The sequence below is a fragment of the Platichthys flesus genome, chromosome 8 (genome assembly GCF_949316205.1).
Source record: "Platichthys flesus chromosome 8, fPlaFle2.1, whole genome shotgun sequence".
In the NCBI taxonomy this organism is placed as follows: Eukaryota; Metazoa; Chordata; class Actinopteri; order Pleuronectiformes; family Pleuronectidae; genus Platichthys; species Platichthys flesus.
The window spans coordinates 15,218,505-15,231,038 of NC_084952.1; the positions used below are offsets into that span (position 1 = coordinate 15,218,505).

Consider the following 12,534-nt stretch of genomic DNA (forward strand, 5'->3'; position numbering starts at 1 on the left):
TGTGTCTTTTGGGCCTCGGTATAATAGAGCATAGATAGTATTTCCAGCCAAACACACACACACACACACACACACACACACACACACACACAGAAAGGCAGACAGTCATGCACACATGCTCAACCCAAACACTCAGCCAAGCACAAATAGCACAGCACACATTCTGGAGGAACATTTAATCTTGCTCAGATTCAATATATCCCAAATTTTCAGACTGGGACCCAGAAAGCCGAGGCAAAAAAAAAACAAAAACACCTCTGTGTTGAAAAATTACTTTTCTGGCCTGTACAATCCATTGTAGGACCTTTTTCCTGCAGCTTCTTCCCTGTAGCACTGAAATAGTTTTACTAGGACTGACATAGGATGTTTCTATGTTACTATTAACTTAGTGATGGTTATACTAATAATGCTATTATTATTTAAATTGTTTAAATAATAGTATAATTATTAGTATATGGTGTCAATCATCTTACAATGCTATATATGTTGTTACTAGTATTAAATCCAAGCTACAAACACCTGTCTAATTCTGTTCAAGATTTTTAGTTAAACATTGGTACCAGTTCCTGATTGGTCAGAACTCTTTGTCATTGAACTCAGATCCTGCATCAATTAGTACTGCTATCAGCTTTTATAATGTAGTTTAATAATTAAGAGTGGTGAGATAACTGTAGCAAACCAAATTAAAACAAGTTGAGTGTGGCAATCATGCTCCAAATGAGCATGATGTCAGCATGTAGGTTCTGCATAGTTTGGCTTCATTTCTAGATGGTGGGAGGAGGTGTCGTCTGTCTTTATAGATATATTATAGCAACTGTCACTTCAGTTTGTTAAATAAACAACAAAAAAACAAAACAGGGATTTACATGACCGGGTATTGAATTTATAAACAGAGCCAGAGTCACGAATAGGGCAAGAATCCTTGTGGGTGATGACAGACATCTTCTCGACCCCCCTGACACATCTCAAATCGATTGCCTCCTATTTACAAAAAACGGATGTTTTAATGTTTCGTTTTTTTAACATGCACCAAAATTGAGCATGGCCCGTTCTTGTGGACTAAATCTCCTCCTCTGTCAATCTCGAGCTGCTTAAAGGTGCAATAAAAATGTACTTGTTGGTTATGTCTTTTGGTGTTGCAGCACTCTACCGTCAAATTCTATATTCTAAAATATTGGTAATAATAAAGTGGAAAAATAAAAATAGGAATATCAATTCGAATATCACAGGACATCTGATATTGATAAAATCCTGATGATACATTTCTAATTGAATAATTGATCGACAGTAAGATGTAGTCATTTACTCACCCAGTCTTGGCAAAGTTGGTCCAGTAGGTCATCACCACAGCACTGAGCATGACATCGTTCTTTGAAAAGTTACAGGGGAAAAGGTCAGTGGGGCCAATCATAGGAATTCCAAAGACATAGGGCACCTCGTCCCCGTGGGCGGCGTCCGACCAGGCAGGCTTCATCAGGCTCTGGCAGTGGTGGTAGAAGGCGTAGAAGTAGGTGGGAGAGCCGTAGCGAGCGTGGAGGTCAGCCGTCACCACCGACGGCTCTACCCACTGGTGATCGGTGAAGAGAGCCACCAGTGTCTTGCGCCTGGTCTCTGGATTGTCCCTGTCGGCCCAGTCCGTGTACATGAACTTAATGGTCTCCCTCAGCGTGTCCTTGCCCTCTGGGTACCCGTACAGACTGTCCACAAAGTCTGAGATGGAGAAATCAAAGTCGTTCCCGGACACGCCGTCCTCCGAGTCCACCACGTTCTCCACGAAGCGCAGCCCTTCGCCCTGGTTCACCCCCAGCATGATGTCGTAGTTCAGGAACTCGCCCTGCTCCATCAGGATCTCGGGGTCATCCGGGATAACGTCACCGTCGATTACCGGTCCAAAGGCCACGTGGTACCTCGCTGGTTGTATATCCTGCTCCACCAGCTCCCTGGAGCTCTTCTTCCTCAGACAGTCCACCATGTCTAAGGTATCCAGGACGTTGCAGCCCACCTTCTCCGACAGGAGACGCGTGTACTTGACCGGCTGATAGTTCACCGCCCAGCTGGAGAGGGCTGACCCGCTCTGAATGATGGCCCTGTGGAACAGACCTGCACAAGGACACAAGAGGGGGAGACAGGAGGATGTTTAGTGTCGCTATCCTATGGGAGATAATTCAGTCATGTGCTACTAGATGAGAGTTGTTAATTTTGTTGCTGCCGTGATCAAAAGGGGGCTGTCAGCTCCACAGCTGATAAGAATAACAAAGGCCAGACAGAACAAGTCCTTGTTGCCACACAGAACAATAATGGAATCATGGCTGTGATAATGAATGTGCAGATGGCCTGGTCTCACAGACAGCTCGCAGACAGAGAAGGGAATAAGCTTGCTGTCTGTCATTTTCCCTTCTTCCATCCATCTCTATATGGCCACTCTGTAATAGTCCCTGCATGTTTGTATGGAGCAGATGCGGCCAATGTGGCTCCGTGGGGTTTGTTGCAAATAGTGGACGCGGGAAAACTGGCAAACAAGACACTACCAAACCAAACACGGATCCATTCCCTCGTCTTAAATGCAGAAAGAGTCCGAGATAAGTGTTCTTGAGTATATGAACACTGGTGCCCATGTCCTCCTCCTGTTAATGTGCTTTTCAAGGTAGCTGTAATTGGATGAAACTGAAACACTGCAATTATAGACACAGATGCTCCTTTTCTGCAGTCATTACACACACACACACACACACTCACACACACACAAACACACAAACACACACACACACACACACACACACACACACACACACACACACACACAAACACACACACAGGGAGCACCTCTCCATCAGTTATGGCGTGTGTAAGTTAAGTCTTTTTTTTGTGTGTACCTGAAAGATCACTAAATTTTAAAGGAGTTTGTGGGTGGATGGCTATAAATAAAGCTCGACTCCTACTCCCTACATTTGCAGAGGGAATGGATGCTCGGCGCTTTCTCCCTGCAATACAATGAGACATGGCGCCACACAATGAAAATATCCTCATCAGTACAACAACATTTCCTGTTTGAGATGCACGGACACATGTTGCATAAAGAGTCAACAGGCCGTGCCGATCTAGGTGGGTGTTTGATATGTGTGTGTGTCTGTGTGTGTGTGTGTGTGTGTGTGTGTGTGTGTGTGTGTGTGTGTGTGTGTGTGTGTGGAGAACGTGTCTACAAGTGGGATGGTGGGGGGGCTATCACAAATTAAATTACATTTCAGCTGCGGAGCAATATGAAAGATATCTAAAATGACTTTTTCACCACGAGGAACCAAGATCCCAAATAACAAACATGATTTCCTCAGGAATAATTGAATCGCGTCCCTTTTGGAAGAATTCCTCCGTACAGTCAGTAAAGTGAAGGTGACACGTCTGTCTCCACTGGGGCCCTCCTCACATCATCGACAATGCCTCACTGTCTCTGCGCTGACAGCCCGCCTCTCATCCGTCCACCTGATGTGGCTTTTCAGTTCACGAGTGCTGTTTTACCAATCTCTGAGAGAATCAGAGGCGAGGCTCCCCGCACTTGACCATGCTGCTTTATTGCACGCGGCACCATCACTGCCGCAGTTCAGGGGAGTCCACTGAAGTCATGATATTGGAAATCACAGCGGGTGAAGCGCTCCTCAAATGGCACGCATAAAAGATAGAAAAACAGATTGTCATTAGATGACTCTGCATTGGAGAGCAGCAGAGAAACCGCGCGGTCTCAGTCTGTGATATTTCAGCATCAGTGTGGGTGGCTGTGTTGAAGTCTTTTGTGTTTATGAGGTAAACAGCAGAGTTAAGTGTTAGATATATCACTTTGGTAGTCTTAATCAGCGGCGGTGGGGGGGCTTATTTCTTCTTGGAGAAGACGAAGTGTTTATTTACAGAGCTATTTACATTTATTTGTTCGCGAGTAGTAAGTAGAATTAATGTGTCTGGGTGAGTGAACTGTGAAATGTCTCTGTGGCGAGCATGTTTACTGGTATAAGCCACAATTTGTGTATTTGATCAACGGTTTTTTGTTTTGTATCTGAAAGCAGCTGTTGAGAGAAACAATTTCAATAAATGTGTCTGCGTTTTTCAGTGTTTCAGAATGGAGCGCCCCACCCTCTTCAGTGATGGGACTGTCGGCTCTCTGCGGCCCTGACCCGACGCTGCCCTCCAAGCCGTCCGGCGGTCGTGCGTCTCTGCAGGACGGCGGCCTGTGCAGAGTCCCAGGGAGCGGAAGCAGATGTCGAGGGGTTTCGAGGCACTTGAAAGCATTAGAGGGGCCAGCGGCAAGATGAAAGATGGCCGCTCTGACGCAGGGATGTAGGGGACGGGGGGAGATGGGGGGGCTTAATCCTCCCGTCCCATCCCTCCCCTCTCCTCCTCTTCCCTCCCTCCCCTCACTCTTTAGTGCTATTGCCTCTCTTCACATCTCAACTCCGATTGCGCTGTGCAGACGGAGGCGGTCACGGTGCAGGGAGGCTGTCCTGAATCCCAATGCCGGCCAGCCACGCCACAGCCACTCTCTGAATGTCTTTGATCAGAAGTTCGCTGTAGGAGGAACGTTTGCCAGCAGAGCAGTTACCGTGATTGCCAGGGCCATTTGACAGACATATGTATATCAAATCCGTTTGTCGTAATTGGGGAGAGCGGCTCGGATGGAGCTCGGCTCGGCCCCGCGTCCGTCACCCCGGTTCCACAGATGGCCCAGCTGCTGAGGAGGCCGCAGCCAGGTTGACGCCTCTTGATTTATCTCCAGCTTTTGGTTGATGAAAGGCAGGAAGAGTGACTCGGGCTTTACTATTGTTTGTGGAGAAACGTATAAATCCAGCGCACACAAGCTGTCAGTGGACCCATAAATATGTATTCGAGCTCCGTTTGATGAGCCCCTCTGTGGTAGGAAGCTCGCTGGGGGAAGGTCAGAGAGAGAGGAGGGAAGAGCACCGGCTCCATCACCCACTGAGGGAATCCACTAATTATCCACACTGGGAGGTGAACGTGGATGTGTGTGCGAGTGCATGTGTGTTTGTTACAGACTTTGATTGATGAACCGCGGCCTTGATGAATAGACCGACAGATGACTGGCATCACCATGATGGCGGTCAAGCACTTATGACATTGTTGTGACTTCAGTGTTCTTCGTAGTGAAGTAAGTCAATATCCCGGACGAATTCAAATGAACGGGCGTGATGCAACACTATCAGCATGTGTGTCACATTCCTATCTAGCGTGTTATACTATGTGACGGCAACAGATAGGCCCAATCATTATCTGCCTGTGTTAGACATGCGAGAACTCGGCACCAAAACTGCGAGCAGATCCATCAAAGCATAACGTTGCTGGCAGATTGAGGTCACGCTGAATTATGACTGGAGCTCTGAGGTAATCACTCATTGGGCTCCGGCAAAAAATGCGTCTGGAGTCGCCCTGCAGCCGCCTCCAGCCGCTGTTTTCACGACCTCGACCGCGCTGCCCCCTCACCAGACACCTGTTAAATGGGCATGCGGTTCAGGCCCTGGATTGGTGGAGTAGCCTGTGGAGATAATTTACCGCTGATGGGGGGGGGGGGGGGGGGGGGGAGAAAAAAAAAGAAGAAGCTTGACCTTGGGGGTGTGACAACCACCGGATAGGTTAGAGATTCGCAATTCACACACACACACACACTCCAACATCCCCACAGGCAGGTAGGGCTGGGTAGTGTCTGGGTTTTTCTGATGCCAATTTGATACTTTTAAACTGGTACCAGTGCCTGAACAGTGCCAGAGCTGAGCACAAGACAGGGGTCAACCTTAAGAATAGCTTTTTTATTATTAAGATAAATTGGAAATTGATATATCAGCAGCTAAAGAGTATACTTGCATTAATAGATAAATATAAATAAGTGCAAAAATCGTAACAAATTCACGTAATTAAAAACATATATAATAACGGAAATGCAATAGTGTAGTAGCTTTTAACTTAACAGTAATGACAATAGCAGCATGTACAGTACCCTACATTAATGCAAAAAAAAAAAAATTGTAAAAGTGTGAGTTTGGATATATATATATATATTTATATTTGTATATTTCAATTAAGAATATTTTAGTTAATATGTAACAGTAACAGTTAATATGCTTCTTACATTTTCCAATACGCGCTCCTATCCTCAATGGTTGTCTTGGGCTTTTGTTATCGGTTCTGGCCGAAGTTTGACCATCTGAAACGTTTTATCAACTGTTTCAAATAAAACCCAAACGATACCCTACGCTAGTTGCCACCAGAGTGAGCTGCAACGTTAACTAGGCACATGATGTTTACGTTGCGTGTAAGCAGGGCAACTATTTCAATACGTAGCTAATGCATAGTAATCTGCGTTGTGATTCAAACCTACACATCAGTGACTTGTCAGCGATAATATGGATAAACTGCTGATATTAGCGAGCCAATGCTGCATCACTGTAATCAGAGAGAGAGAGAGGGTAACATGACATGGCTGTGCTTTGGATCACTGCTAATATATTACGTGGCAAATATGGGCATGTGAGTGTTAGGTCACTGTTAATGGACAAGGATGTTCTGTTGGTGTTGATGCCAGTAAGCACCATAATTGAGTGTACTTTGTAATCTGCGACAGATGGCAAAAACCACTGAGGCATCAGCAGTGAGTTTTATCAGCCTGGCCCTCAGATATATGCGACTGTAAAAAAGCATCCTGCAAAACTACAACAACCTTAACAATGTCATCCAAAAAAGAAAAGAGAAATAACTAAAGATGACATTAACGACACATCGATCAGATGACCTTGAAAGTTTGGATCGGCTGAATCTCCTTTTATAGGTCGGTAATTCATTTTCTTAACAATATTCCACATGACTTTAAGAGCTAATAGGGATGAAAATATGTAAAGCAGCCAAACCTTATCTCAATTCCTCTCGTATGCATAAAAGACCTCGCAAGAGAGAAGTAAAGTGGCCACAGGGACGTGTCTTCTTCTCTCTTCTTTCCCCTGCCATAACTCCTCCTAGATCTTGTACTTACTTTTTCCTCGCCTTCAGTCCTTCCCCTGCTTGGTTTCCCTATCGCTCTCTCTCTCTCTCACTCTCTCTCTCTATCCATCGCTCTCCCCCCCTGTCTCTTTTTTTCCAAGGGACCACGCTGATTCCCTCCCTGCTGATTATCAGACATAAGCCTGCGTTCAGCCGAGCCTGAATCCTCTGAGCCATCTTACCTCCACCATCTCCTCACCGTGAGCAAATCTCCACAGACCCCGTGGACTATGCGGAGCCCCCTCAGCTGCAAACATTTCTCCGCATCTACAGTCAAACCAGGCTAGCGCTCAGTTGGACACACTCAATAAATGTTGCGCTGCCTCTTTCTTGCTGCATTTCACTCCGGCTCCTATTTTCTTTCTCTCTCTCTCTCTCTGTGCAGTTTTTTTTTTCTTCTTCTTCATCTGCTTCCATGAATCCACTGTTTTTCTAAAAGGGAAAAAAATACATATGAAGTAGGCTATTCCCATCTGAAATATTTAAAGCCGGCTGTGAGATGAATACTTAAAACATTTGCCTAATTGTACAACCATGGCCACTACGCAACACAGGGTTAAAGCTGCTGTCTCCATGGCTACAGCCTACAGTACCACGGGCTGCATCCACTTAAACACAAGTGCTGCTGGTCTGATCATGCATTAGTCCATGGATAATTTCACATTGGTCTTGCAGCCCTGAAACAACACCTACATTATTTCTTCTCTTCCATTAAAATGTCAACCCAAACATCAAACTTGTCAGCGTCAGACCGACTAACGCTGAAGGAAATCGGTAAAAAAATTAGAAAGCCGCAGATTTCTAACACACTGGATTCCCTCAGGCTACAGGGAGATACTATAAGTTAACGCACAAAAGGAATCCAGGCAGCCACATAGTTCCTGGATGCTGTGTGCATGTGTGTGTGAGCGTGTGTGTGTGTGAGAGAGCATTAATCATGGTAAGACTTGTACTACTTGTTTGCTTATACATTAAAAATGAAACATGACATGAAAAAAGACACACTCGTTAATTCACTGCACGCACGATTTGTTTTCTTGCTCTTTTACGGCTGCGACTATTCTTGCAACGTGCAGCTTTACATGTTTCCTCTGAACCAGATTTACCCTGCACTGATTTCATAACAGATGATCCGACGCGGTGGCTGCCAAAGAAACTGCATCTTCCTCCCGGAGACAGAGGGCTTTTGTTTATAGCGTGGATCGGGACACACAAGTGCACCGTTTCCTAATTTCTATAGGAGAGCCTTTCGAACATTCCCGGGAGGCATCGCAGGAATATTTGAGAGGAAGAGCGGCAGGGTTTTGAAACACTCGCGTTTCCGTAATGTCCATACAGAGGCAGTGTCTGAGAGGCCTGTGTTTTTCATCCGTCACTGTGAGACATGCTTCATGCCAGCCCAATATAATGTTGTTTGAAGCTGTTTGTCTTCTGCTCGGCCCTCTGTAGAGATCGACTGCTTGCCTGCCGGCTGTGGCTTAGGCCAGATAAAGAGTCTGATCCATGAGGGTGGAGGGAAGGAGGACAGAGCGAATGGGAAAGCAGAACAGAGGAGATGGGGAAGACGGGAGGGGGGGGGGGAACACAAGAAGGGTGGAGTAGGAGAGACAAGAGGAAGGCAGAGGGAAGATGAAGGTATGAGTGAAGGAGAGGGTAGGAAATAGCGGGAGGCAAAAGGGAAGGAAGGGGAGAGGAGAGGAGAGGAGGATAAAAATGACCCCATTGACAGGCTGTACCCAGGTTCCAGGATCAATGTGCTTCTGGGCCCGGCGCGTGCGGTATCTCCTACTAATCACGACGTGACATCCACTGGTCAATACCACACACTCCAGGCCTCATCATCACACGCACGTCAGCCTCCAGCTTACTGCTGCGGGGGGGGGGCAACTGCTCAAAACCATCCATCTGGCTGCTAACCACAGGCTCGCACACCACACCTGAGTCAAACAGCAGTTGCAGACAAATTCCCCAAATGTAATTCAGCCTGGGATTGAGCGTGGGTGGGGTTTACTACATTGTGACTTTTCAGATTGCAGCGTTATTTATTTATTAATAATAAATAATAATTTAATAATTTATTTATTATTTATATTTGTTATTGCAAAGCAGATGGATCCGTAAATTAAAATCCAAGTTTTGGGTGTTTCTGTCTCGTGTTGTCCGGTACACTACAAATTGGATCTGGCACTCACTGCAGGATAACACTGCTATTTATTTGAAAATACTATTAGATCCAGTTATAGTGCCCACAGACAGAAGCGTGTGCAGGCACAAAATGGGCCTGTTTCCACTCAGCTACTTAGAACCTTCTCATAACACTTAATTGAAGGTTAGGGCAGCTTTGAAGTTCCTTGCCATTGCTAGAACAGTGTTTGATTGATGAAGTTACCACAGGGTGAGAGTAGGCTCTCTTTTCTGTAGCTGACATTTAGGAAATGATAGAGTCAAACTATATGTTCCCGGATAATTGTACAAATGACACACAATACATGCAATATCTTTCTACAGTCCATTTCCCACTGGTCAAAAAAACCCACAAAAATCTGGCTTTTGTCTGCAATGGGAATGGAATCAATTGGCATTCACTCAAATGACTGTGCCATACACAGAGGCTCTGATCAGCTCTGCCACTGATTGGCAGTGATGGAAACATGACTTAGCCTTAACTTGGTGAGACGTGTTGTGAGGGAGCCGCTCTGTGCGATTGTGAGGTTGAACGTGACACATTGAGGAAAAAAGAGACAAATGCCTCCTCTCAGAGGCTTTACCTTCATTTAAAAAAAAAAAACCACATGTTCCTGCAAATTTCTGTCTAAATACAATACAGGTATAATACATTTAGAAATCTCGTCTATCTTTGCCGCTTGCATATCTTGAGAACCGTTTTCAGCTTCACTCTTGGCGAAGTTTGTTGTTCTGTCCAACTTCACTGAACTTTGAATAAACAGGTGAGCAGCTGTTTGTGCAGCAGCGGTGGTGCAGCCTCAGGGTTCTGAGTCCAGCAGCACGTCTTTAGTTGCTCATCCCTGCTGGTCACTTTCAGAGTTTCAGAAGGAGAAGCTGCGCCCAGCATGCACCACCGGACAAACACTCTGCCCATTACCATTGTTGATATCAGTGTACCGAGCTGGTTTCACTGTACTCTTTAAACCAAACAAACTTGTTGCTCTTTTTAGACTGATGCTTACCATCTGTTTGTGATACCTGGCCATTAGCATAATCAACACCCTCAAAATTGCCACATATCACAATTTAGCAGATTTGTGTATAATCATATTAGAGGACTCACAACAATTAGACAATGGTAATAGTGCATCTGTTAATGATGCAGTACAGCGGTAATGGCTTTAGCATCTTTATGTGAAAAACATTCCGAAGCAAAGCTGTGCGTTATTATATCGCTCGGCTGTCGAGGGGGCAACCGTCATTCAGATATAAGACTGGAGAATATCCCAGCCTATCATAGGTGATGATACTGGATAGTGATCTGAATAAAGACCCTGAGGCAGTGAGAGGAGTGAGACAATTGTCCTGACAACTACTTCAACGCATAAGCTGCTGTGACAAAATGAGCCCGTAAAAAAAAATCGATGAAATCTCTCAGCAAACAGGACAGCCATGATGCTGATGATAGAATGAATATTAATTATGCATCAACTTTGTCATATATATTTTTCTTTACCAAATCAATTTCAATATCATATTTACAAATATTTACAAAAAAGAAAATCAGAAAGTCAAGGTCTCTTACTGCAGGCCCGTGGGAAAATTGCAGAATGCAAAGAATTCTTATGAATTCCACACATGTGCCGCGGAAGACCAAAAATCTGTTTTCACAACTGAATCTTGCACGAGATCCATTGTTATTATTGATCTTTCGTGCACTGAAACTAGGGCAAGAAAATGCCCTTTGCCGCACTCACTTATCATTCAGCGGTTTCCCGTGTTTTTTTTTTGGGACGTTCACTGTGCATCCCCATGACTACACATGCATGCACGCGCCCACACTGAATTGATTTCTGACCCTTTTCTCACTTGGCAGCCTCCCCTACCAAGCCAGGAGAAACATAGAGAGCTCGGCACACACTGCATTTTCTTCCCTTTGCACTCATGCATGTGTCACTAATGCTGCGGTGTCTGAAAGGCAGAGACTGCTATCTCGGTGTCCTTCTATCGCTGTCGCTTTTTGGTGCCGTGGCATCCGAGGCGGAATTCACCCGTCTCTCTCTCTCTTTACGCTGCTGCAGTGCCTCGATTGGCCTGATAGCCGTGTGCGCCGAACAACAACACGCGCTGTCAGCGAGCCTTGACTAGGCGTCGGTGTGGAAATGGGAAGAATAATGAGTTATTACAGGGTTATCTGTGTGCATCTCCATGTCATGACTGTGAAAGCAGCTCCGCTAATCTCATTAGATGAGACAACTTGTTACGAGATGTTTTCTGATTTCCTCCCTCTCCTCTGCTGTGTCCACAAATAGATTTCGGATCAGTGTGTTGAGATTAAGTGACTTGTGTGATTCTAGCCCCCGCAGAAACTGGTTTGCATGGGAGAGCCGTGCGAGTGGCTGCTGTGTGCTAACAGTGAGAAACATCTGACTCCTGTTGTTTCTAAATATATGCACCATGTTTTACACCCCATCTGCATTGTACAGCAGCCCCAGAGCTTGCTTCATTTTAATATATACAGCGAGCAGTGACAGCCGCAGACAAAGAGCCCGCTGACTTCAAGGAAGCAAAGCTCCGTAAGCACAAATCAGATGTTAAACACGTCTGGCTTGGGCGGGTCAAATATATAAGTCACACACAAATATGACAATCCAGCCATGAAATGTGGGAGGATGGGATGCTTCTATTCTTGGCGACATCTTGCCTCTGACAGCCAGATGGGATGGCTGAAACTCATTTTTGGGCCAGGAAAAGCCACAGAGAGGGCGCCGTTTGCATTCCTGACAGACAAATTATCGGGAGGGGTGTGCACCCCCCTGAGGGGAATCAGAGGGATTCAGAGCAAAGAAGGAGAGAAAGAGTGACAGGATGGGAGGGATGGAGCATTGGGGAGAGGGAGAGAGAGAGAGAGAGAGAGGGACCTCAGTCTGAGTGCCTAAGTCTTGCAGAAACAAATTAGCTGTGAGCTGTGAGGGTATGGGAGGGGAAACTGAGATGGATACGCACATCCCGGCTGAAGGCAGGAGGTGGGTGGAAGCTTACTGCTTACCCCAGCCCTTTTCATAGTCTTCCAGTGCAGCAGATCACGAGCTTACAAGCCTTTGAGTCTGGTGGAGAAAAGGATATGTCCCCGATTACATCTGATTGTAGCACGCGCACAAAGGCAAACAATGTGCGTGGTGCTTGTGTGCACGCTGGGCACAAGCATGTTTGGCTTAGCTGCACATGTGTGCATCCTCTAAATATCAAGTGTTTCTCGAGGGAAGTTCAATCCCACTCGGGCTTACACAGAACATACCTATAGGCAATGTCTCATATATATATGTACATTGCACAACT

At 45.7% G+C, this 12,534-nt stretch overlaps 1 protein-coding gene across 2 annotated transcripts in view; it reads right to left on the reverse strand.

Annotated features, from left to right (window-relative positions):
• Positions 1-12,534, reverse strand: part of LOC133958307 (neuroligin-3-like) — a 95,296-nt gene that overhangs the window by 9,938 nt on the left and 72,824 nt on the right. For both annotated transcript variants that reach the window (XM_062393030.1, XM_062393031.1), the window contains one exon: positions 1,311-2,100. In XM_062393030.1, the coding sequence (XP_062249014.1) occupies positions 1,311-2,100 (790 nt within the window). The remainder of the gene's footprint in view (positions 1-1,310; positions 2,101-12,534) is intronic.